Source organism: Eriocheir sinensis, chromosome 67, assembly GCF_024679095.1.
Source record: "Eriocheir sinensis breed Jianghai 21 chromosome 67, ASM2467909v1, whole genome shotgun sequence".
Taxonomy (NCBI): domain Eukaryota; kingdom Metazoa; phylum Arthropoda; class Malacostraca; order Decapoda; family Varunidae; genus Eriocheir; species Eriocheir sinensis.
The window spans coordinates 7,482,960-7,506,516 of record NC_066575.1 but is presented as its reverse complement, the minus strand read 5'-3'; the positions used below and the strand labels follow the sequence as shown (position 1 = coordinate 7,506,516).

The window sequence follows — 23,557 nt, the reverse complement described above, 5'->3', positions numbered from 1 at the left end:
GGTCTCCAATCGCCTAGCCCAAGCTCAGTTCACCCAGCCATTTGCCTCCTGTCCGCACCCTTACTTATGACTGTGTGTGTGTGTGTGTGTGTGTGTGTGTGTGTGTGTGTGTGTGTGTGTGTGTGTGTGTGTGTGTGTGTGTGTGTGCTAAATATCATTCAACGGGATATGTTTGAACAGCTGTACCTACAATGCACTACGAAAGGTGTGTGTGTGTGTGTGTGTGTGTGTGTGTGTGTGTGTGTGTGTGTGTGTGTGTGTGTGTGTGTGTGTGTGTGTGTGTGTGTGTGTGTGCTAGCTCCCATATGAAGCACCCTTGTCTTGGGTGGATGGGCTCCAAGCACTCAGCCCTTCAGAACTGAGCAGTGCCCAAGGTTTCCGTTTCATCAGATTCACTCCTCTCACTGACTCATCTACCTCAGCCAGTGTGCTCCCCTCCTTAAGCATCTTTTACCCCTATTTTCAAACAAACTCTTCTTTCGCACATGCTAACTTCTTGCCTCCACCACTTCTGCTGCTCAAGATTTTTTACTCAAGGTCACCCCTATAATGTCCGAATCCTTATGCTAGAGTCAACCAGCTCTTCGTTCTTTCATCGACACCTCGCACAGTTTTTGAGTACTCAGACTCTTTCACTTCAGCCTATTATGATGCTGCAGCTATGCCTGCCTATTTCCGTTTATTGTATTTATTTTTTGCCCTTGATTGCTTTCTCTGGAGTAAAGCAACAGATAAGCGACTATAACAGTTCTCAACCTCACCTGATTCTTAAAGGGGTTTTCCTTCTTCACGGTGGTGGCCTTGATTTTTTCATTGACAGTGGCTGGGCGTGGCGCTGATGTCGTTGTGCTTCGGGTGGTCATCTTGCTTCCTTTCTTGACTGTGGTTGGCTGTGACGTTGTGGTCGTTGTGCTTTGAGTGGTCGCCTTGTTTCCTTTCTTGACTGTGGTTGGCTGTGACGTTGTGGTCGTTGTGCTTTGAGTGGTCGCCTTGTTTCCTTTCCAGGCTGTGACTGAGAGTGGAGTTGCGGTCGCTTCGACCACACCATCCCGCAGCCGAAGAGAAGTGAAGGGCTCTACCACTGTCAGGAGAAATGAGACACAGCTTTTTTTTACAGTAGAGGAAACAGTAAAAAAAAAAAAAAAAAAACAAAAACAGCAAACAATAATGAAAAAAAGCCAGCTACTCACCGCTCCTACAAAAGTCAAGAAGAGTGGCCGGAAGATAGGTCAATTTAGGGAGGAGAGGTGTCCTGATACCCTTCTCTTGAAAGAGTTCAAGTCGTAGGCAGGAGGAAATACAGATGAAGTAAGATTATTCCAGAGTTTACCAGCGTGAGGGATGAAAGAATGAAAATGCTGGTTAACTCGTGCGTAAGGGATATGGACAGTAAAGGGATGAGCTAGAGTAGAAAGTCGTGTGCAGCGGGGCCGCGGGAGGGAGGGAGGCATGCAGTTAACAAGTTCAGAAGAGCAGTCAGCGTGAAAATATCGATAGAAGATAAAAAGAGAGGCAACATGGCGGCGGAATTTAAGAGGTTGAAGACTATCAGTAAGAGGAGGAGAGTTGATGAGACGAAGAGCCTTAGACTCCACTCTGTCCAAGAGAGCTGTGTGAGTGGAGCCCATCCACATATGAGATGCATACTCCATACGAGGGCAGACAAGGCCCCTGTATATGGATAGCAGCTGTGCGGGGGAGAAGAACTGGCGGAGACGGTACAGAACCCCCAACCTCGAGGAAGCTGATTTAGTGAGAGAGATGTGAAGTTTAAAGGGGGGGGGGCAGTAAAGCCATTTTTACGTTAAGCTCTGCGTGTGACAAAACATTGACAACACTTGGACACGTCTCAAGGCACACAGATCACATGCATACCGCGGCGGTAGACGAGGAGGTGGAGGAAAAGCACCATCACAGCCATCATCGCCAGCATCACGCAGCGACGCCTGCCCTGGCCGCGGGGCAGTGGAACACCTGGGGCGACACGACACAGGTATGCTGATAGATGGACAGTGATGAAGATAAATAGATAAACTTCTTCAATAATTATAAACAATTATACTGTAGAGGGATTTCAAGTATACTAGAATCTTTACCGGAACTAGCAAAGGTAAAAATAAATAAAACCATCAAGGAAATTCTGACTAGGCAGATTGTTAAGAAACACACAGCTTCCTAATGAAAGAGTTAACCAAGAACTTCGTTCTTTCCTCCCTCACTGGTAAAATCTTGGACTGCCTTCCATCGTCTGCATTTCTCCCTTCCTGCGACTTCCTATAATTTTCTTAGTGCAGAGGCCAAACCTCATTAAGGGCTTAGTAAGGAGAGGCACCCTCCGGAGATACGAGTCGCTGGGATAAGTCTCTTTATAGGAGACACGCACACTGCATGGAGGGAGGAGTTATATAACAAAATATGCTCCAAGAAAATGGCTCTTTTGATAAATATGGAAGAATATGAAATTGATATTCCTTGCATGTTGTCACAAGCCGATGAAAAAATAATGTTAGACGCATTACACTATATACAATTTATTGCACAGCACAACAGCTTTGTGGGGCAGGGCAGAGACTCCGTTGGGCAGAGAAACTATATCACTGACAGGAATGTGTATGCGAAAGGTCTGGTCGAGAAGCAACTACGGCCGATATCAGAACTACATTGGAGGAGGGGGAGGAAGAAGACAAAGAAGAAAAGAAAGGACACGGTGAGGAGTAATGGAAGGAAACTATGATCCACTCACCACACCTCCACATCTCAGGAGGCAGCTCCTCAGGCGTCTGCCTCAACTTCGTGCAACGCACCACCGTCAAGTCCACTTCTCAGGGAGGCAATGTTGATGCAACTGCTGGCCACGAGTACACAAAAACGCGTGAAGCCACACGCTCTCCTGACAAGTCCACGTTAGCAAACATTATACATACACCTGTGCAATTCCACAGCACAGGTGCGCGTGGCTTTCGTTGACAAGAATAGTAATGCACCGTTCATTGATTTATAAGAGAAGATATCTGCGGAAGAGGTGATGTCCTGACTAGCTGCCACACTCTTGTGCAGCCACCCACAGGAGTGAGGCCGCGTCCCATGTTAGTTGGATGACCTTAGGGGGCTGTCGTCAAGGGCAAATGCTGCTGGGAAGGAGGAAGTAACCCTACAATAATGTTTCTTACGCTGAGTCAGCATACTCGACGTTGCCTCCTGCCACTATACAAGTAACTCAAAGATGAAAAGCGAAAGAGCTGATCTTACTGACGACCCTTTAATGCATACAGCTTCTACAGTTTTGTTCACTAACACACACAAAAGGACATTACGTGACTTTGTGAAAGACATATCAATGACATAAAACGGCCGACGAAAAGTGTGGTTACACCCTTGAGGCCACGCGCTTAAAATCTAACACTTCCTGGTGGGCTCTGCCCCGTCACAAGGCCTAGTCCGCGGGCAAACTTGTATTCCCGTCCACACGGCAGTGTCTGCGGCACGACCACTAGACGTAGCGGAAAGAGCTTCAAGAAGCCAGCACTGTGTAACAATCATTATTGCCATGTGTGTGAAAAAGAAAAGGAAAAGTGAAAAAAAATGTGTCATCGTGTGTCAGGCAGCGATGTATTACCGGGCAAGGTTAAGAGATTCTCTTTACCTTGTTACCGGCACTGGTTGGCGAAATCGCTCATCCACCATCGAAAGCATTTTACTCCTTTGCCCGCGGGCACAAACATACGCCCGTCAACAGCCAAACTGCTCGCTTGTGCCCGCGGGCAATGCGAACAGGGCTGATGCATGAAGGAGTTAGTAAAGAGTTATCCACCCAAACCTATTGTTCATACCCTTCTCATGAACACGATACACTGTCAGCGATCTCTGCAGTTCACACGTTCCCGGGAGTCAGGACACAGCCTTGGCATGCAAACAACAAGACGGGACAGGAGAGGTCGCGCTCGTACCCCGGGGGAGGAGCGCCTTTTTGTTTATGGAGCGGCAGGCTGTGCAAGACCGCCCAGGGTCAAGGAATGGTGGACGCGGCTTTGGCCTTATTAGCTCAGAGGAGCTTTCGATCGGCAGATTCTCACCTCATACTAGAAAAATCTTTTTTATGAAAACTTTACTTATACGTAAAAAAAAATAACTAATATATTATGAGTTTTGCAATTTATTTCCTTTGCGTATTCAGTATGTTTTCCTTCTGTGGACAATCTCATAAACTTGCAGTGTGTGTGTGTGTGTGTGTGTGTGTGTGTGTGTGTGTGTGTGTGTGTGTGTGTGTGTGTGTGTGTGTGTGTGTGTGTGTGTGTGTGTGTGTGTGTGTGTGTGTCAATTTATCACCGGTCTTGTCAAGGCAATTGTTTCAGGAAAAATATTTATTCTTTGCGTGTGTGTGTGTGTGTGTGTGTGTGTGTGTGTGTGTGTGTGTGTGTGTGTGTGTGAGAGAGAGAGAGAGAGAGAGAGAGAGAGAGAGAGAGAGAGAGAGAGAGAGAGAGAGAGAAAAACTTTTATTCACAAACAGAGAGAGACACAGGGCTGTTGTCCTCACTCGCGGCCACACTCCAGTCCAGCCACCCAGGAGTGAGGCCGCACGTCTTGTGAGCTGGATGACCTTAGCCTGTCGTCAAGCACATCAGCTAAATACCAAAGCAGATGCCGGGAAGGAGGAAGTTAGCTCACTGTATTGTCTATTACCCGAGTCAGAATACCCGACGGTGCTTTACACAATTACACAAGTTACTTAAAGATGAAAAGCGAAAGAGCTGATCTTACTGATGATCCTTCAATGTCTGCAGCTTCTACAGTCTTGACAACACACACTAAAAGGAAATTACGTGACTTTGTGAAAGACACATTACTGATATAAAAAGCCCGATGCAAAATGTGGTTACACCCTTTGGGCCACGCCCATAGAACCTAGCACTACCTGGTGGGCTCTGCCCCTTCACAAGGCCTAGTCCGCGGGTAAACTTATATTTCCGTCCACACGCCAGTGTCTGCGGCACGAATATAGTATTTCCACGAGAAACTGGCGGGTGGTGTGTGGCGGCTGCGGGGTCAGTTAAGCCCCGCACCTTGCCACACACTTTCAACACCTCTCGCTTCCTCTCATATGTCAGCTATTTACTACCTTTAAATGAATTCAATTAAATAATTGGGTAATCCAATAAGGTCATAGTGTTAAGATTGTTTCGTTTTTTTATGATAATAACAAAGATTTTGTATAAATATCACGACACTTGACAACGTTGGAGTACAACGTTGTCAAGTGTCGTTGGGGAGGCGGTGGCTGAATCGACAGAGTAACAGCACCGCGTTCAGGAGGACGCGAATTCAATCCCCGCCCGGTGCCACCAAGCTGGGATTTTTCAGCCGCCGCCGAGTGGCTTAAAACTACCCACATGCTGTCCAGAAGACCACCTATCAATCCGGACTCTAGGATTAAAGATGAGCTCCGGGAGGGCAGCATGAGCCAATGCAAGATGGGGCCACTATAAACACTCGCCTGCGCCAGAACGGGCTGGGCCGACCATCAGGCCCCACCGGGAAGAAGCCTACCGGCGCTATAGGCCGCGACGTAAAAAAAAAACTTGCACAAAAAAAGATCATAAGTTCTTTTTCAGTAGTTCTTCCACAGCCTCCTGTTTTGAGGATCCCGGTGAGCACGGCAACTCCCGCCCATGGAGATTATTATTACCCTGTTGGTACTTGCCTCGGGGAGTTTGATCAAAGGTTTCTATAAAATACTCTGTTGTCTGAGCAGTACAGAAATGTCCCATGCTGACGGATATAAGTGCATCAGGCCCCATTAACACAAATATTTTCTTCTTATGTGCTGCCTTTAGCCCCGGTATGCTCTCTTGAGAGAATGGTGGATGGCCCCGGCCCGTTAGTGGCGCAGGCGAGTTCTAATTCAAATGGCTGACGTGATAATTATATGATAAGCCTGGTTCATACTGTCCCTCGCCGGTACTCTGGATCGTAGACGCTGAGGTTAGGAGTGATGGGCAATCTTCCGACACCTGGCAATTGTTGAACACTGTTAGCGCCTTGTGCTGATACTTGAACCCGGGTGCTCGGGATGACCAAAATCTACACGTCCGGCCGCTGACCACTTGTTTTTGTCACCCTATTTCTCCATTCTTCTTCTTCCTGTCAGTGTCTTTCATCTTTCATATCCACGTCTGCTCATCGAGGGGACTCTGTTTGAGTCTACTTGTTTTCTTTCCTTCGTGGCTTGTCATGGATCTCAAAAAAAAAAAAAGATAATAATAATAATATTGATAATAATAATAATAATAATAATAATAATAATAATAATAATAATAATAATAATAATAATAATAATACCAATAATAATAATAATAATAATAATAATACCAATAATAATAATAATAAAAATAATACCAATAATAATAATATTAATAATAATAATTTACTTTTACGCCACACCCAACACGCCACACCCTCCACACCACGCCCTGCCCTACACTGGCCCGCCGCCGTCCATATCGAAGGGCTTGAAGTTCTCGTAGCCTCGCGGGCCCAGAGTGTCGGGGTGTACGAAGGGCGTCACAGTACAGTTGACGCCAAGCGGGTACACGACTTCCCCGCCCGCGAAGAACGATGCCCAGAACCCGTAGGAACCCACAGTCATGACAGAGTGGGAGCAGGACCCCAGCAACGCCATGTCCTCTGCCGCAGTCTTCATGTCTGCGTAAGGTGGAGCAGCAAGACGAGGAGGAGGACGAGGACGAGGAGGAGGAGGAGGGGAGCAAAAATAAAAATGAGGAAAGAAGAAATTAAGTAAACTTAAAAAGAAAAAAAAACTACTAGAACTCTATTGTTTCTCCTATCTTTACTACTACTACTACTACTACTACTACTACTACTGCTACTTCCAGAGTATATAGTAAAGAGAGGACACTCCCGCGCTCCCCTGTGGAAAACTTGTAACAGAGGGACAAGTGGCGCCCCAAGCGGATAGCGCGTAACTTTTGGTAGCAACTGTACGTGCTGGCACCCAACGCAGCAATATTTTAATATAGGCAAAGGTTAACACACGTGTCACTCGTCATTGACAGATGTACCTGAGTGTATGTGGTCGCGGACAGCTCATAATTCTCTGTCTACTTGATGCACGGCCTCCGACTGTGGCTCATCTAAAACTGCTACCAACGCATATTCTTTTTTTTAACCACTTGTAGGTTGTAGGGTGTAAAAAAAAAAAAAAAAAATATATATATATATATATATATATATATATATAGAGAGAGAGAGAGAGAGAGAGAGAGAGAGAGAGAGAGAGAGAGAGAGTGAGTGCGTGCGTGTGCGTGTGCGTGTGCGTGTGTGCGTGTGTGTGTGTGTGTGTGTGTGTGTGTGTGTGTGTGTGTCATACGTGCGCGTATAACAAGACTAATTAATTACCTGAAAACTCGACATCTTTGTTGCCTCCCAGGTGTTGCCGTGCGTAGGTCGGGCTGTCGGAGGCCACCACGAAGACCGGGTTCTGGAGCTTGTCGCGGTAATAGTTCAGAGCCGACTCGTAGTACGCAGGGCCCGGCACACTGCACTTGTAGTACGTCTGAGAGAAACGAGAGAGATGTATACGAGTGTTTATGCCACTGGAGTTATCTGAAGAAGACGCAGGAATTATAAGAGAAAAATGAGAATGATTTAGGTGTGCGTAACTGAAGAGGAAGTTTTGAGAATGGCAGGAGGGGAAGATGTGGTGTATGCAGATGATGAGAGAAAGAGAAGGATGTTGTATGTGCCACTGGAGCAAGGAAGACGTAGAAGATATAAGAGAAAAGTGAGGAAGATTTAGTCAGCATGTGGAACTGAAGATGTTTTGAGAATAGCAGCAAGTGGTGTAGCAGTTGTTGAGGCTCTGATGAGAACGTAGAAGTCATAAAGGGGAACAAATGAAGTTATACATGAGCTGTTAAGGCAACGTAGTGGTTTGAAGAGAGGTGCTTAACTTTCCAGATAAAAGTTAGTAATAAGTGGACTGTTGAAGTTCTGAGAAAGACGAGGGACGAAAATATTATGAAAGCACCTGTAGTGGTTCGGAGGAAGATGTAAAAGCTATGAGAGACAAGTATATAAGAAATGGTTGTTCTTAAGATACGAAAAGAATATCTGAAGAGTGAGAATGAAATGGGTACTGAATGCACTTGTACAGGTCTGGAACACAAATAAAATAGGTAGAATTAGTGATGGCGGGGAATGGTAAGTACAGCTGTGTTAAGCATAAATAACAGTGCTGGAAAAATGTTGCAAAGTGCAATTATAGACGTTTTGAAGACTGTGAGCGATAGATGTGTAGTGAATGCAGTAGTATTTCTAATTATTTGTGCTCTCCCACTCTTTTCCATTCCTTTAGGCATTATTAAAAGGATCGTACATGGATAAAGACAGGTAGATCTGTTGGTAGATAGACAGATAAGTGAACCGAGGTATTGGTGTTAGGAAAGTGTGACCATGAAGTAAAGGTGTGTCACAAAGCGAGATCCAAGGAATAACTGTATAAGAAGATCAGGAGAAAAGTCGATGCTTATGGTCTATTACTAATGGCGGGTTCCCACTATTCCGTTTTGACGGTGGCCGTCAACGTTAATTAAAGACGCCAAAATTACGCCACAAAAACGGAGATCGCTCGGCGCAGAGGAAGTGGATGTCGTCTGCCCGTCACGACGCTTGTTGACAAAGAAAACCTGGACCGCATGGACGACATCGACTTCTTGATTGCTGCCTTTGTACTTGCTGCTGGACCAGAGGACAGGCCAGCTAGGAAGAGGCGAAGGTTCTGGACACGCCAACTGTGTCTGGAGAGGCCGCTTCGTGGTAGTCATAAGGTGTCCACGCAGCTTATCGGATGACCCCAGCCACCTTCGGTGACCTTCTGGAGCTAGTCGGCCCTCACATTGAAAAGAAGGCCACGACATTCAGGGATTCTGTTGGTGCGGTTAGGAATAACACTAAAACCCTATTCACATTGTGCCGACTCTGGGCCACGACAACCCAAAGACTTTTATAGGCCCCCTTCACACTGTGCCGAATCAGCATGCGGCGATCGTTTCTAGGCCTTTTTCCGACCACGTGAGACCCTTTCACATCAATATTTCACACCCAAGACCTCGTATGCCCCGAATCGCTGGGTTGTCGTGGCCCAGTGTCGGCACAGTGTGAACGGGGCTTTTTAACACGAGGAGGTTCGTGACGTCATAAAAGATGACGGCTACCGTCAAAACGGCATAGTGGAAACCCAGCCTACCCACCGAAATAACTAACTGGCTGATGGAGACCTATATGAATCTCAACGCGCGCTGAACAACGAATACAGTTAAATATTACACAAAACACGAAAACTCGGTGCTCCATTAAAAGAACAAAAGATAAGACGATTAGACCTGGCTCAACGTGTACCTTTATCATTTGCGTGTACTCCGCCCACCGAATGTGGAAGCCGACGAAGGTGATGTCTCGACGCCCTCTCTTCTGCCGCACCCCCTCCAGGAACCGTGCGGCCTGGCGGGAAGGGGAATGAAGGGAAGAAGATGAAGATGGGAACGATGGAAGAGATGAAAAGGGAATGGAGGAAAGAAGACGAATGAGGGAAAGATGGTGGAGATTAAAGGAAAATGAAAGGAAAGAAGATGGACGAGGGAAAGAAGATGGATGAAAGAAAATGAATGAGGGAAAGATGAACGAAGGAAAGAAGGTAGAGATAGAGTGCTGGTAGCTGGAGATAGGACAAGCTAGGTAGACTATGAAAATAAGGGGTAAATTAAAGTAAGGTAAGGAAAGGTAGCGTAGGATAAGGTAATGTTCCTGCTACTTGTTTTTTGTTTTGTTTTTTCTTTAGTTGAAATCATCACATTATTATCATTGTCATAACTATTACTACGAATAATTGTAGTGCTGATGTTGTTAGCAGCAGCAGCAGAAGCAGCAGTAGTAGTAGTAGTAGTAGTAGTAGTGGTGGTGGTAGTAGTAGTAATAGTAAGAGCAGTAGTAATAGTAGTAGTAGTAGTAATCAAACAGTAGTAGTAGAAGTAGTAGTAGTAGTAGTAATAGTTGTAGTAGTAGTAGTAGTAGTAGCAGAAGTAGTAAAAATATTAGTTAAATAGCAGTAGAAACAGAAGAATTGTATTATTATTATTATTATTATTATTATTATTATTATTATTATTATTATTGGTGGTGGTAGATGTAGTAGTAGCACCAACAGGAGCAGAAGCAGAAATTTTAAAGGAGGACGAATGCTGGCCACTGCCGAGCCCAAACCTTCTGCCTCAGGTCTTCTCCGATCCTGAAGGCGGCGCGGATGGTGTCGTGGTGCCCTGCGAGCAGCCACATACGGTTGGGGAATCCTGGTGAGGAAGAGAAGTGCCGTAAGGAACAAACAGGGACATCAGAGCACCAGTAATCAGTCTTAGCTAGCCTTAAAAACTTTCTGGAGTATTATAGAAAACGAGCAAATTGAAGGGCAGCTGGCACGGAAGAAATAGAGAACCCGAAGATGCGGTGTAGTGTGTCTGTAGGGAAGCTGAAGAATCCCGGAGCATAGCAAAAGAATGTAATGTATTAACTTCCACAAAAAAAATAGAGGGACAAGTAGCAAACATCACAGAGAAGAGTGTGAGGTACCCCGGAGCATAGCATAAGAATGTGATGGATTAACTTCGAGAAAATAAATAGAGGGACAAGTAGCAAACATCACAGAGAAGAGTGTGAGGTACCCCGGAGCATAGCATAAGAATGTGATGGATTACCTTAGATAAAATTAATAAGGGGACAAGTCACAAGTAGCAAATATCGCAGAGAGAAGAATGTGAGGTAAAGAAGGCTAGGGAAGACAGGACCAACAACGATGCTGGGATTGGCAGGACAAAGGATAAGAAGCAAGATATTGTTATTTGAAAAGTTCCTCGTTGAAGATAGACTGACAGTAAAGTAATCCCAAGAAAAGGTTAATTAAATACCGCTGGACAGAAGGGGAGCAACATAGGAACAGTTTCAAAGCGACACAGCCTTGAAGAAAAAGCATAATAGTTTAGTACAGCTCCTCACTTTTACGTTCAAATTTACTGCCAAAAATAGACAGTGGAAAAAAAAAGATAGAAACAAAACTTACAAATGAATTAGAAGGAGCACGTAGTGAGGTTAATATGTACATGAAAAGATGAAACGGAACGCAGCAATATCAAAAATCTTGTTACAGAAACTTTATAATCAAAACTCCTCTCTCTCTCTCTCTCTCTCTCTCTCTCTCTCTCTCCTCAAAACCCACCTTCCAAAGAGTACAACTTCGGTTCGTGGTTCTTTCGGAACTCCTCCTCGGCCTTCTGGAAAGTGGGCTCGAGGTGGGTCACAAAGTCGGACTTCCCCCAGTTCGGACTCACTAACACAAACGTTTTCTTCTCCAGTGCTTTGCTCACCAGGCTGTTCTCTGTAAGGAAGACGAGGAAGAGGATCGTGTAGGCTAGGTTTGCTCCGTATTAGAGCCTTCGTTGTTATGTGACTTTATTTGCAACTTGAGTGAGAAATTAAGCAGTGTCCCCTGTCCACCCCGCAGCAACTGGGTACCGGGTGTCTGTCAGCGTTGAGTCCCGCCTCCCGGGTGTGTGTGGGTGTGATGCGAGGTTGAAGCCGTACCCAAAAATCCGTCAATTGAGACAAGCTAAAATGGAGTTGTCTGGCGATCGCGAGTTCAGAGCGTGATCAGACCATGATGAAACACACACACACACACACACACACAAACACACTTCATCCATCCCTCACCCACGTGCTCTGACTTTCAAACACAAAAACTCTCTCTCTCTCTCTCTCTCTCTCTCTCTCTCTCTCTCTCTCTCTCTCTCTCTCTCTCTCTCTCTCTCACCCACGACGGGCAGGGGGAGGTAGGTGGGGTCCAGGAGTTCCATGAGTCGCTGCACGGTGTCTCTTGAGGTGGCGACCGTTGCGTTCCCTTTGTGCACGGCTTGGAATCTTAGGGAGGTTGCGTACGAGTTGAGGCGATTCCCGAGGCGACCCTTATTGTTGAACATCATCAGGGGATAATTTACCTTCGGGGGCCATTTAGTAAGGAGGACCTGCGTGTCAAGAAGAGGGAAAGGGTTTGATATTATGGGTTTGATGTTATGATGTTAGTGGTAGTGGTAGTGCCTGAAGTAATAACGAATGAATCGGGGCTTTTCCAGTTCATGCTGCCTCTACCGCTCCACCACCTCGTACTGTAACTTCCTCTCCTCCATCTCCACTCTCTATTGCAACTTCCCCTCAAACTTCCTCTCTTGTTGCAACTCTCACAAAGCGAGATGCAACTGAGCCTCCGGGGCAAACCTTCTATGTAGAAAAAAGTGGAGTGGACAACACCAGGGTAGTCATAACTAGGGACAGGGGAGCTGACAGGAGGCAAGTGGCTGGGTGAACTAAAGAGTCGTGCGCTAGTCGGCTGGAGACACCACAGGAATGCTCCGTGGGGGTGTGATGGAGACCAAGTTCTCAGCTGGGGACTCGCGCTTTCCTGAGTCCAGGGGCGACTAGAGACGATAGCCGCTTTGGGTACTATGTTAGGCGACTACATGGACAATAAATGACAAATAATTTAAAATAATGAGCAAAATGAGGTGAACTGCTATAGTATTTCCATTTGATACTGGCCGCTGGGGTGTAGGCCTATGTGGGTCAGCCCCACACAGATAAGCGACTATAACAGTTCTCAACCTCACCTGATTCTTAAAGGGGTTTTCCTTCTTCACGGTGGTGGCCTTGATTTTTTCATTGACAGTGGCTGGGCGTGGCGCTGATGTCGTTGTGCTTCGGGTGGTCATCTTGCTTCCTTTCTTGACTGTGGTTGGGCGTGACGTTGTGGTCGTTGTGCTTTGAGTGGTCGCCTTGTTTCCTTTCTTGACTGTGGTTGGCTGTGACGTTGTGGTCGTTGTGCTTTGAGTGGTCGCCTTGTTTCCTTTCTTGACTGTGGTTGGCTGTGACGTTGTGGTCGTTGTGCTTTGAGTGGTCGCCTTGTTTCCTTTCTTGACTGTGGTTGGGCGTGACGTTGTGGTCGTTGTACTTTGAGTGGTCACCTTGTTTCCTTTCTTGACCATGGTTGGGTGTGACGTTGTGGTCGTTGTGCTTTGAGTGGTCGCATTGTCTCCTTTCCAGGCTGTGACTGAGAGTGAAGTTGCGGTCGCTGGGCCCCGGGGGTTGACCTGCAGAGGCTCTGGACCAAGCACATCTTCGACCACACCATTCCGCAGCCGAAGAAAAGTGAAGGGCTCTACCACTGTCAGGAGAAATGAGACACAGCTTTTTTTTACAGTAGAGGAAACAGTTCAAGAAAAAAAAAAGGAAAAAAAAAGCAAACAATAATGAAAAAAAGCCCGCTACGCACTGCTCCTACAAAAGTCAAGGAGAGTGGCCGAAAGATAGGTCAATTTAGGGAGGAGAGGTGTCCTGATACCCTTCTCTTGAAAGAGTTCAAGTCGTAGGCAGGAGGAAATACAGATGAAGAGTTCCAGCGTCCAGAGTTTCCCAGCGTGAGGGATGAAAGAGTGAAAATGCTGGTTAACTCGTGCATAAGGGATATGGACAGTAAAGGGAGGAGGGGAGGCATGCAGTTAACAAGTTCAGAAGAGCAGTCAGCGTGAAAATATCGATAGAAGATAAAAAGAGAGGCAACATGGCGACGGAATTTAAGAGGTTGAAGACTATTAGTAAGAGGAGGAGAGCTGATGAGACAAAGAGCCTTAGCCTCCACTCTGTCCAAGAGAGCTGTGTGAGTGGAGCCCATCCACATATGAGATGCATACTCCATACGAGGGCAGACAAGGCCCCTGTATATGGATAGCAGCTGTGCGGGGGAGAAGAACTGGCGGAGACGGTACAGAACGCCCAACCTCGAGGAAGCTGATTTAGTGAGAGAGGAGATGTGAAGTTTACAGGGGGGGGCAGTAAAGCCATTTTTACGTTAAGCTCTGCGTGTGACAAAACATTGACAACACTTGGACACGTCTCAAGGCACACTGATCACATGCATACCGCGGCGGTGGACGAGGAGGTGGAGGAAAAGCACCATCACAGCCATCATCGCCAGCATCACGCAGCGACGCCCGCCCTGGCCGCGGGGCAGTGGAACACCTGGGGCGACACGACACAGGTATGCTGATAGATGGACAGTGATGAAGATAAATAGATACGTAGACATAAATCGATTGAGACACAGATAGAGGCAGATGAGGTAAATGTAGGAGGAAAAAGATAGATGAATAGATGGTAGATAGATAAGTGGATAGACAGAAACAAACAAATAAATAAATAAATCAGAAATATGGTCGATCAGCTATATAGACAGGACATATATAGTTTAGTGGCGGCAGGGTAACCTCTCAGAGACACGCCAGTCCTCGTCGACGGACCGGCTCGGTCGGCTAGATTTCGATCGCCGAGTCGGTCTGTCGGCATCTTACTACGGGCCGCCAATCAGCTTAGCCCGTGCTCCCCCCCGCAGGGAAGGAGCATTTTTGCACTCTAAACGGGCTGTCTTAGGACAAGGGCCCGTTTCCCTTAATGATACTAGGGGATAAATCTTTGAGGAGGGTAACCTCTACATGAAGCGTAAAACGAGGAATAGTACTCCTTAGTCAAACGTAATCGGTTGTGCTTTAACAAATGGATACTTGCAAACTTCTTAATAATTATAAACAATTATACTGTTGATTCATTATGAAGGTGCCTGCTTTAGGGATTCTAATAATTTCGTCAGCCACTTGAGTGCCCTACAGAAGAGATTTAGGCACTTTAGTACGTACGCCCGGGTACCTTTAGTTTACCCTTGATGCAGCAGATCACTGCAATTTTAAAGGGTCTAAAAGGTCGTTTTTGCACTGACTATTTCTGCAGGAAGGTTGTTCCACTGGCGAAAGGACTGGTCGAGAAGCAACTACGGCCGATATCAGAACTACATTGGAGGAGGGGGAGGAAGAAGACAAAGAAGAAAAGAAAGGACACGGTGAGGAGTAATGGAAGGAAACTATGATCCACTCACCACACCTCCACATCTCAGGAGGCAGCTCCTCAGGCGTCTGCCTCAACTTCGTGCAACGCACCACCGTCAAGTCCACTTCTCAGGGAGGCAATGTTGATGCAACTGCTGGCCACGAGTACACAAACACGCGTGAAGCCACACGCTCTACTGACAAGTCCACGTTACAAACGATTTTACTTTTCACCAAATATTATACATACACCTGTGCAATTCCGCAGCACAGGTGCGCGTGGCTTTTGTTGACAAAATGCACCGTTCATTGCTATATAAGAGAAGATATCTGCGGAAGAGGTGATGTTCTGACTAGCTGCCACACTCTTGTGCAGCCACCCACAGGAGTGAGGCCGCGTCCCATGTTAGTTGGATGACCTTAGGGGGCTGTCGTCAAGGGCAAATGCTGCTGGGAAGGAGGAAGTAACCCTACAATAATGTTTCTTACGCTGAGTCAGCATACTCGACGTTGCCTCCTGCCACTATACAAGTAACTCAAAGATGAAAAGCGAAAGAGCTGATCTTACTGACGACCCTTTAATGCATACAGCTTCTACAGTTTTGTTCACTAACACACACAAAAGGACATTACGTGACTTTGTGAAAGACATATTAATGATATAAAACGGCCGACGAAAAGTGTGGTTACACCCTTGAGGCCACGCGCTTAAAATCTAACACTTCCTGGTGGGCTCTGCCCCTTCACAAGGCCTAGTCCGCGGGCAAACTTGTATTCCCGTCCACACGGCAGTGTCTGCGGCACGACCACTAGACGTAGCGGAAAGAGCTTCAAGAAGCCAGCACTGTGTAACAATCATTATTGCTGCTTTTATATATATATATATATATATATATATATATATATATATATATATATATATATATATATATATATATATATATATATATATATATATATATATATATATATATATATATATATATATATATATATATATATATATATCTATATATATATATATATATATATTATGTATACAGTAAGCACTCGTTACAAGGAACTAATTGGGGGGCTTAATCCGTTGGTGCCAAAAGACCGTTATTAGCGGCTGAAATTTAAAAATACATGTAATAACAAAGATGGGCCTAATAAACCTAAGTACATAGTTTATATTGTGTACGTTGCCTGCACGTTGTTTGTCCAGCCGCACTGCACACTAAGCGACGGGCTGCGAGCCACTGAGGCTGGCAGGTTGCCAGTGGGCGGGCCGTTTAGTTACGGGCAAGATAACGAGTATGAGACATGTATATACCAAGTCCACGATGGGGTATATTCATCCTTACCAGGTGTCACCGCCGACTAAGTCTTTGGGCCTACGAGGCTTTAACTATTCTTTCCATTATCATAAACTACGTGTTTCTTTGGGACTTGTAACAATTACACTTCAATACATTGATATTATTGTTCATAAAAATACAGATGACCATTCTCGTTGTTTATATTTGTTATTAAACGAGAGAAAATAAATGATCACCACGTCCGGCCGCTGACCACTTGTTTTTGTCACCCTATTTCTCCATTCTTCTTCCTGTCAGTGTCTTGCATTTTTCATGTCCACGTCTGCTCATCGAGGGGACTCTGTTTGGGTCTATTTGTTTTCTTCCCTTCATGGCTTGTCATGGATCTCAAAAAAGATGATAATAATGATGATAATAATAATAGTAATAACAATCATAATAATAATAATAATAATAATAATAATAATAATAATAATAATAATAATAATAATAATAATAATAATTTACTTTTACGCTACACCCAACACACCACAGCCCTCCACACCACGCCCTGCCCTACAATGGACCGCCGCCGTCCATATCGAAGGGCTTGAAGTTCTCGTAGCCTCGCGGGCCCAGAGTGTCGGGGTGAACGAAGGGCGTCACAGTACAGTTGACGCCCAGCGGGTACACGACTTCCCCGCCCGCGAAGAACGATGCCCAGAACCCGTAGGAACCCACAGTCATGATGGAGTGGGAGCAGGACCCCAGCAACGCCATGTCCTCTGCTGGTGACTTCATGTCTGCGTGAGGTGAAGCAGCAGGACGAGGACGAGGAGGAGGAGGAGGACGAGGAATAGGAGGACGAGGAATAGGAGGACGTGGAATAGGAGGACGTGGAATAGGAGGACGAGGAGGAGGAGGACGAGGAATAGGAGGACGAGGAATAGGAGGACGTGGAATAGGAGGACGAAGAGGAGGAGGACGAGGAATAGGAGGACGAGGAATAGGAGGACGTGGAATAGGAGGACGAAGAGGAGGAGGACGAGGAATAGGAGGACGAGGAATAGGAGGACGAGGATGAGGATGAGGAGGATGAGGAATAGAAGGAAGACGAGGAATAGGAGGGGGAGGAGGAGGAGGAGAAGGAGGAGGAGGAGGTAAAATAAAAGAGGAAAAAAATATATAAATAAACAAAAACTAACAACTACTAGCACACTATTGCTCTTCTTATCATTGCTATACTGCTGCTGCTGCTACTTCTACTATTTATACTACTACTGCTACCTCTGCCACTACTACTACTACTACCTCTGCCACCACTACTACTGCTACTACTGCCAAAGAGTATACAGTAAAGAGAGGACACTTACGCACTCCCCAATGGAAAACTAGTAACTGGGGGAACAGTGGCGCCCCAAGCCGAGCGCGCGTCACTTTTGATAGCAAGTGTGTGTGTGTGCTGGCACCCAACACACCAATATTTAGGACAGGGGTTCCCAACCTGGGGCACAGGGTCCGAGAGAATAATCACTACTGTACAATACATGATGTTGTAATCTGCATTCAAATTGCACTATGTCGTTTTTTTTTTTCAATTTCTTTATTTTAGTAAGCAAAACTGTTATTTAAATTATATCATCGGTCTACACATACATATTTCATTATAAAATAATATCAAAATATTACAATTTCATCGTTTTTTATCCTAAATTTTTAGGGGTACACGGGAACCTATGAAAATGCCCAAGGGGTACAGAGGAACGAAAAGGTTGGGAACCCCTGATTTAGGCGAATGTTAGCACTGATGTGAGTCGTTGCTATGTGGATTGCTTCTTGACTCTCATTGATATGACGATGCATTGATTTATTTATTTATTTTTTGGCGCTGCCTATAACGCCGGTGGGCTTTCTTCAAGGGTCTCTTTGTTGACCCCACCCCGTTGGTGACGCAGGCGAATTTTATTTATGGTGGATACCGTGGTACATGACTCTTCCTTGGCCCATGCTACCTCTTGGTGCTCCTCTTGACTATAGTCGCTGGTCAGGGTTGATCGGAGATCTGGGCAACACGTGGGTAATCTTCTGCCCCTCGGCGATGGTTTGAAAAATCAGCGTGTTAAGGTGGGACTTGAACCTAAGTGCACGGGCTCACCACGCCCGCACGCTGACCACTCGGCCACCGGTTACTAATATTCCAAAGGAAATAAATAAGCAGATGATACACACGAGTGTCGCTCGTCATTGACTAATGTTCACGAGTGCCGCCGGGCACTGACAGCTCACACCTAACTCTCCACTTGACACGCGGCCTCCGACTGCAGTTTGGATCATTATCTAAAACTACTAGCACCACATGTTGTCTTTGTAACCACTGGTCGCTGTAACACAAGTGTAGCCTATTATAGCAAAGAGAAGGCTACACATGTGTGGAAGAGAGATAATGTTCATTTCATAAGTACTTGTAGCCTTAACACAAGTATAAGATATTGTAGCAAGTCGGAGAGGCTGTGGTTGAGTAGACAGTGTAGGATGTCGCGAGTGTCCTCTCTTTACTATCTATACTTTTTGCTACTACTGCTACCACTACTACTACTACTTTTACTACTACTACTACTACTACTACTACTTTTACTACTACTACTACTACTACTACTACTTTTACTACTACTACTACTACTACTACTACTACTACTACTACTACTACTACTTTTACTACTACTACTACTACTACTACTACTACTACTACTTTTACTACTACTACTACTACTACTACTACTACTACTACTACTACTACTACTACTACTACTACTACTACTACTAATAATATGTGTATAATAATATGTATGTGTGTAAATAACGCTACTGTTTCTATATAAGCTACTACGTCAAATAGTACAACTACTATTATTACTACTAAGAGCAAGAGACACTTACTTATGATACGTTATGAGAGAGAGAGAGTATCACACGTATCCGTATAACAACACTAATTACCTGAAAACTCTACATCTTTGTGGCCCTTCAGGTGTTGACGTGCGTAGGTCGAGCTGTCGGAAGCCACCACGAAGACCGGGTTCTGGAGCTTATTGCGGTAATAGTTCAGAGCCGACTCGTAGTACGCAGGGCCCGGCAGACTGCACTTGTAGTACGTCTGAGAGAAAAGAAAGAGAAGATGTACGGGCGTTTATGCCACTGGAGTTTATCTGAAGAAGACGCAGGAATTATGAGAGAAAGATAAAATGTAGGTGGTGTGTGTAACTGCAAAGGTGGTTTTGAGATTGACGTGAGGTGAAGATCTGGTGTATGCAGTTGGTGAGGAAAGAAAGGGATGTTGAAAGTGACACTGGAGTTTTTCTGAGTAAGACGCAGAAGTTATAAGAGGAAAATGAGTGAAATGGTAGTGTGTCGAACCGAAGGGGAGGTTTTTGAGGATGGTAGTTGTTAAGGAAAGTGAAGGCTGTTGAAAGTGTCATCAAACGAACGACAGATAGGATGGAGCTTGCCTCAACGCGTACCGTACCTTTATCACTTTTGTGTAGTCCGTCCTCCGAATGTGGAAACCGACGAAGGTGATGTCCTGAAGACCCCTCTTCTGCCGCACCCCCTCCAGGAACCGTGCGGCCTGGCGGGACGAGGAATGAAGCGAAGAAGATAAATGAGGGAAAGAAAAAGGTAGAGATGAAAGAGTAGTAGTAGCACCAACAGTAATAACACCGGCAAAAGGAGCAGAAGCAGAAATTTTAAAGGAGGACGAATGCTGGCCACTGCCGAGCCCAAACCTTCTGCCTCAGGTCTTCTCTGATCCTGTAGGCGGCGCGGATGGTGTCGTGGTGCCCTGCGAGCAGCCACATGCGGTTGGGGTATCCTGGTGAGGGAGAGCAGTGCCGTAAGGAACATACAGGGACATCAGTGCACCAGTAATCAGTATCAGCCAGCCTTAAAAACTTTCTGGAGTATTATAGAAAACGAGCAAATTGAAGGGCGGCTGGCGCGAAAGGAATAGAGATGAACCCAGGTTGGGATGTTGTGTGTGTAGGGAAGCTGAAGAATCCCCGGAGCAATGTGTGTAAGGATGTGATGGATTAAACTTGAGAAAATTGAGAGAGAGAGAGAGAGAGAGAGAGAGAGAGAGAGAGGAATGTGATGTGAAGAAGAATGGGGAAGACAGAGGAGGAACAACGATGCTGGGATTGGCAGGTGCGAGGATATGAAGCAATTAAAATGTTATATGAAAATGTTCCTCGCTGAAAATAGATTGACAATAAATGAACCACAACAACAGCAAGTGACTCAGAGTGACACAATCTTGAAGAAAAAGGATGTTAGTTTAGTACAGCTCCTCACTTTTAGGTTCAGATTTACCGCCAATGACACATACAGCGTGCTAAAGAGTAATACAAAACTAATCAAACAATAGAGAATGAATACATAGAGAGGTTAAATATGTAAATAAAAGGATGAAACGTAATGCAGCTCTGTGCCGTGGAATTTACATATTTTTACATAATCAAAAATCTTATTTCAGAAACTTTATCAAAAATTCTCTCTCTCTCTCTCTCTCTCTCTCTCTCTCTCTCTCTCTCAAAACCTACCTCCCAGAGAGTACAACTTCGGTTCATGATTCTTTCGGAACTCCTTCTCGGCCTTCTGGAAAGTGGGCTCGAGGTGGGTCACAAAGTCGGACTTCGCCCAGTTCGGACCAACGGCCACGAACGCTTTCTTCTCCTTCGCTTTCTCCACCAGGCTTTTCTCTGTGAGGAGGACGAGGATGGGGGTCGTGTAGGACAGGTTTGCTTCTCATTCGTACCTTTATTGTTATGTGGATTTAATTGCTCATCTCCCTTCATTATCTACCTCCTCTTTGTTCTCTCTCTCTCTCTCTCTCTCTCTCTCTCTCTCTCTCTCTCTCTCTCTCTCTCTCTCTCTCTCACCGGCAACGGGCAGGGGGAGGTAGGTGGGGTCCAGGAGTTCCATGAGTCGCTGCACGGTGTCTCTTGAGGTGGCGACCGTTGCGTTCCCTTTGTGCACGGCTTGGAATCTTAGGGAGGTTGCGTACGAGTTGAGGCGATTCCCGAGTCGGCCCGGATTGTTGAACATCATCAGGGGATACTTTACCTTCGGGGGCCATTTAGTAAGGAGGACCTGCGTGTCAAGAAGAGGGGAAGGGTTAGGTATTGTGATGTTAGTGGTAGTGGTAGTGGATGAAATAATAACGATGTTGACGATGTGGATGAGTATGCTAAAGGAGGAGAAGAAAGTGGGGAGAAAAAGAGGATTTAAAGAAATAGAAGAAAAGGAAAATATTTCGAAGAAAAAAAAGACGAAGAAAATGATGATCAATAAAAGGAGAAAATTGGGAAAGTGAGAAGAGCAAATGGCAATTAACTGTAGTAGTAGTAGTAGTAGTAGTAGTGGTGGTGGTGGTAGTAGTAGTAGTAGTAGTAGTAGTAGTAGTGGTGGTGGTGGTAGTAGTAAAGTAGTAACAATAGTAACAGTAGCAGTAGAGGTAGTAACAGTAGTAGTAGTAGTAGTAGTAGTAGTAGTAGTAGTAGCAGTAGTAGTAGCAGGGATGGCAGTAATAGTAGTAACAATAGTAGTTGAATATGTTCCTTTGGAGATGAAACTCCATGAGTCTCCCGTATCTGTTTACATTCCCTAAGGAAACTCTGCCTGAGTAAGAATAAAACAATGACACAAGTGTCGTTAGAAACGACTGGGTGAGCCTTGCTAAGCAGCAGAGCTTTGGCCTCGTGGGACTTTGTGTGTAAAGTGAGTGAGGGCAAGACGAATAACTGCTTACAGATAAAGGCCTGCTCTATTAATATCTGTGAGTGAATATATATATATATATATATATATATATATATATATATATATATATATATATATATATATATATATATATATATATATATATATATATATATATATATATATATATATATATATATATATATATATATATATATATATATATATATATATATATATATATATATATATATATATATATATATATATATATATATATATATATATATATATATATATATATATATATATATATATATATATATATATATATATATCACACACATATATATATATATATATATATATATATATATATATATATATATATATATATATATATATATATATATATATATATACACAAAAGCAAACATTAATAAAAAAAAAGCCCGCTACTCACTGCTCCTAAAAAGAATCCAAAGAGGTGGCTGAAAGATAGGTCAGTTTTGGGAGGAGAGGTGTCCTGATACCCTCCTATTGAAAGAGTTTAAGTCGTAGGCAGGAGGAAATACAGATGAAGGACGATTGTTCCAGAGTTTACCAGCGTGAGGGATGAAAGAGTGAAGATGCTGGTTAACTCTTCATAAGGGTTTGGACAGTATAGGGATGAGCATGAGTAGAAAGTCGAGTGCAGCGGGGCCGCGGGAGGGGGGGAGGCATGCAGTTAGCAAGTTCAGAAGAGCAGTCAGCGTGGAAATATCGATAGAAGATAGAAAGAGAGGCAACATTGCGGCGGAATTTAAGAGGTAGAAGACTATCAGTATGAGGAGGAGAGCTGATGAGACGAAGAGCCTTAGCCTCCACTCTGTCCAGAAGAGCTGTGTGAGTGGAGCCCCCCCACACATGAGATGCATACTCCATACGAGGGCGGACAAGGCCCCTGTATATGGACAGCAACTGTGCAGTGGAGAAGAACTGGCGGAGACGGTACAAAACGCCCAGCCTCGAGGAAGCTGATTTAGTAAGAGATGAGATATGAAGTTTCCAGTTGAGATTTTGAGTTAAGGATAGACCGAGACTGTTTAGTGTTGAGGAAGGTGATAGCTGGGTGTTGTCAAAGAATAGGGGATAGTTGTTTGGAAGATTGTGTCGAGTGGATAGGTGGAGAAACTGTGTTTTTGAGGCGTTGAAGGACACCAGGTTCTTCTTGCCCCAATCGGAAATAATAGTAAGGTCTGAAGCTAAGCGTTCTGCAGTCTCCAGCCTTGAGTCGTTAAGTTCCTGAAGGGTGGGTCTTCTATTAAAAGAAGTTGAATAATGCAGAGTGGAATCATCGGCGTAGGAATGGATAGGACAGTTCGTTTTGGAAAGAAGATCATCAATGAACAACAGAAAAAGAGTGGGAGATAGGACAGAACCCTGTGGGACACCACTGTTAATAGATTTAGGAGAAGAACAGTGACCGTCTACCACGGCAGAAATAGAACGGTCAGATAGGAAACTGGAGATAAAGGTACAGAGAGAAGGATA

The 23,557-nt window shown here is 44.9% G+C and overlaps 2 protein-coding genes across 28 annotated transcripts in view; both read right to left on the bottom strand.

Moving 5' to 3' along the window:
* Nucleotides 1-15,415, bottom strand: part of LOC126988037 (galactoside alpha-(1,2)-fucosyltransferase 2-like) — a 147,167-nt gene extending 131,752 nt beyond the window's left edge. For 3 of the 26 annotated variants that reach the window (XR_007741402.1, XR_007741403.1, XM_050845796.1), the window contains exons 1-3: nt 15,041-15,366; nt 14,035-14,133; nt 12,726-13,279 (exon numbers count right to left, since the gene is read on the bottom strand). Coding sequence is in view for 22 of the 26 variants with exons in the window: in XM_050845796.1 (XP_050701753.1) it covers nt 12,726-13,279; nt 14,035-14,133; nt 15,041-15,053 (666 nt within the window). In the remaining 4 variants the exon portion in view is untranslated. Of the gene's footprint in view, nt 1-6,430; nt 6,700-7,413; nt 7,571-9,414; nt 9,517-10,275; nt 10,362-11,281; nt 11,441-11,875; nt 12,087-12,725; nt 13,280-14,034; nt 14,134-15,040 lie in introns of those variants that run through there. The other 23 variants (XM_050845808.1, XM_050845806.1, XM_050845807.1 and 20 more) reach the window with 15 other exon arrangements.
* A 137-nt stretch (nt 15,416-15,552) lies between these two features.
* LOC126988039 (galactoside alpha-(1,2)-fucosyltransferase 1-like) overlaps nt 15,553-23,557 on the bottom strand; it is a 15,260-nt gene continuing 7,255 nt past the window's right edge. For both annotated transcript variants that reach the window (XM_050845827.1, XM_050845828.1), the window contains 6 exons: nt 21,205-21,415; nt 20,866-21,024; nt 20,053-20,138; nt 19,794-19,895; nt 19,268-19,424; nt 15,553-17,073 (listed from right to left, as the gene is read on the bottom strand). In XM_050845827.1, coding sequence (XP_050701784.1) covers nt 16,847-17,073; nt 19,268-19,424; nt 19,794-19,895; nt 20,053-20,138; nt 20,866-21,024; nt 21,205-21,415 — 942 coding nt within the window. In that variant the 3' untranslated portion in view covers nt 15,553-16,846. The remainder of the gene's footprint in view (nt 17,074-19,267; nt 19,425-19,793; nt 19,896-20,052; nt 20,139-20,865; nt 21,025-21,204; nt 21,416-23,557) is intronic.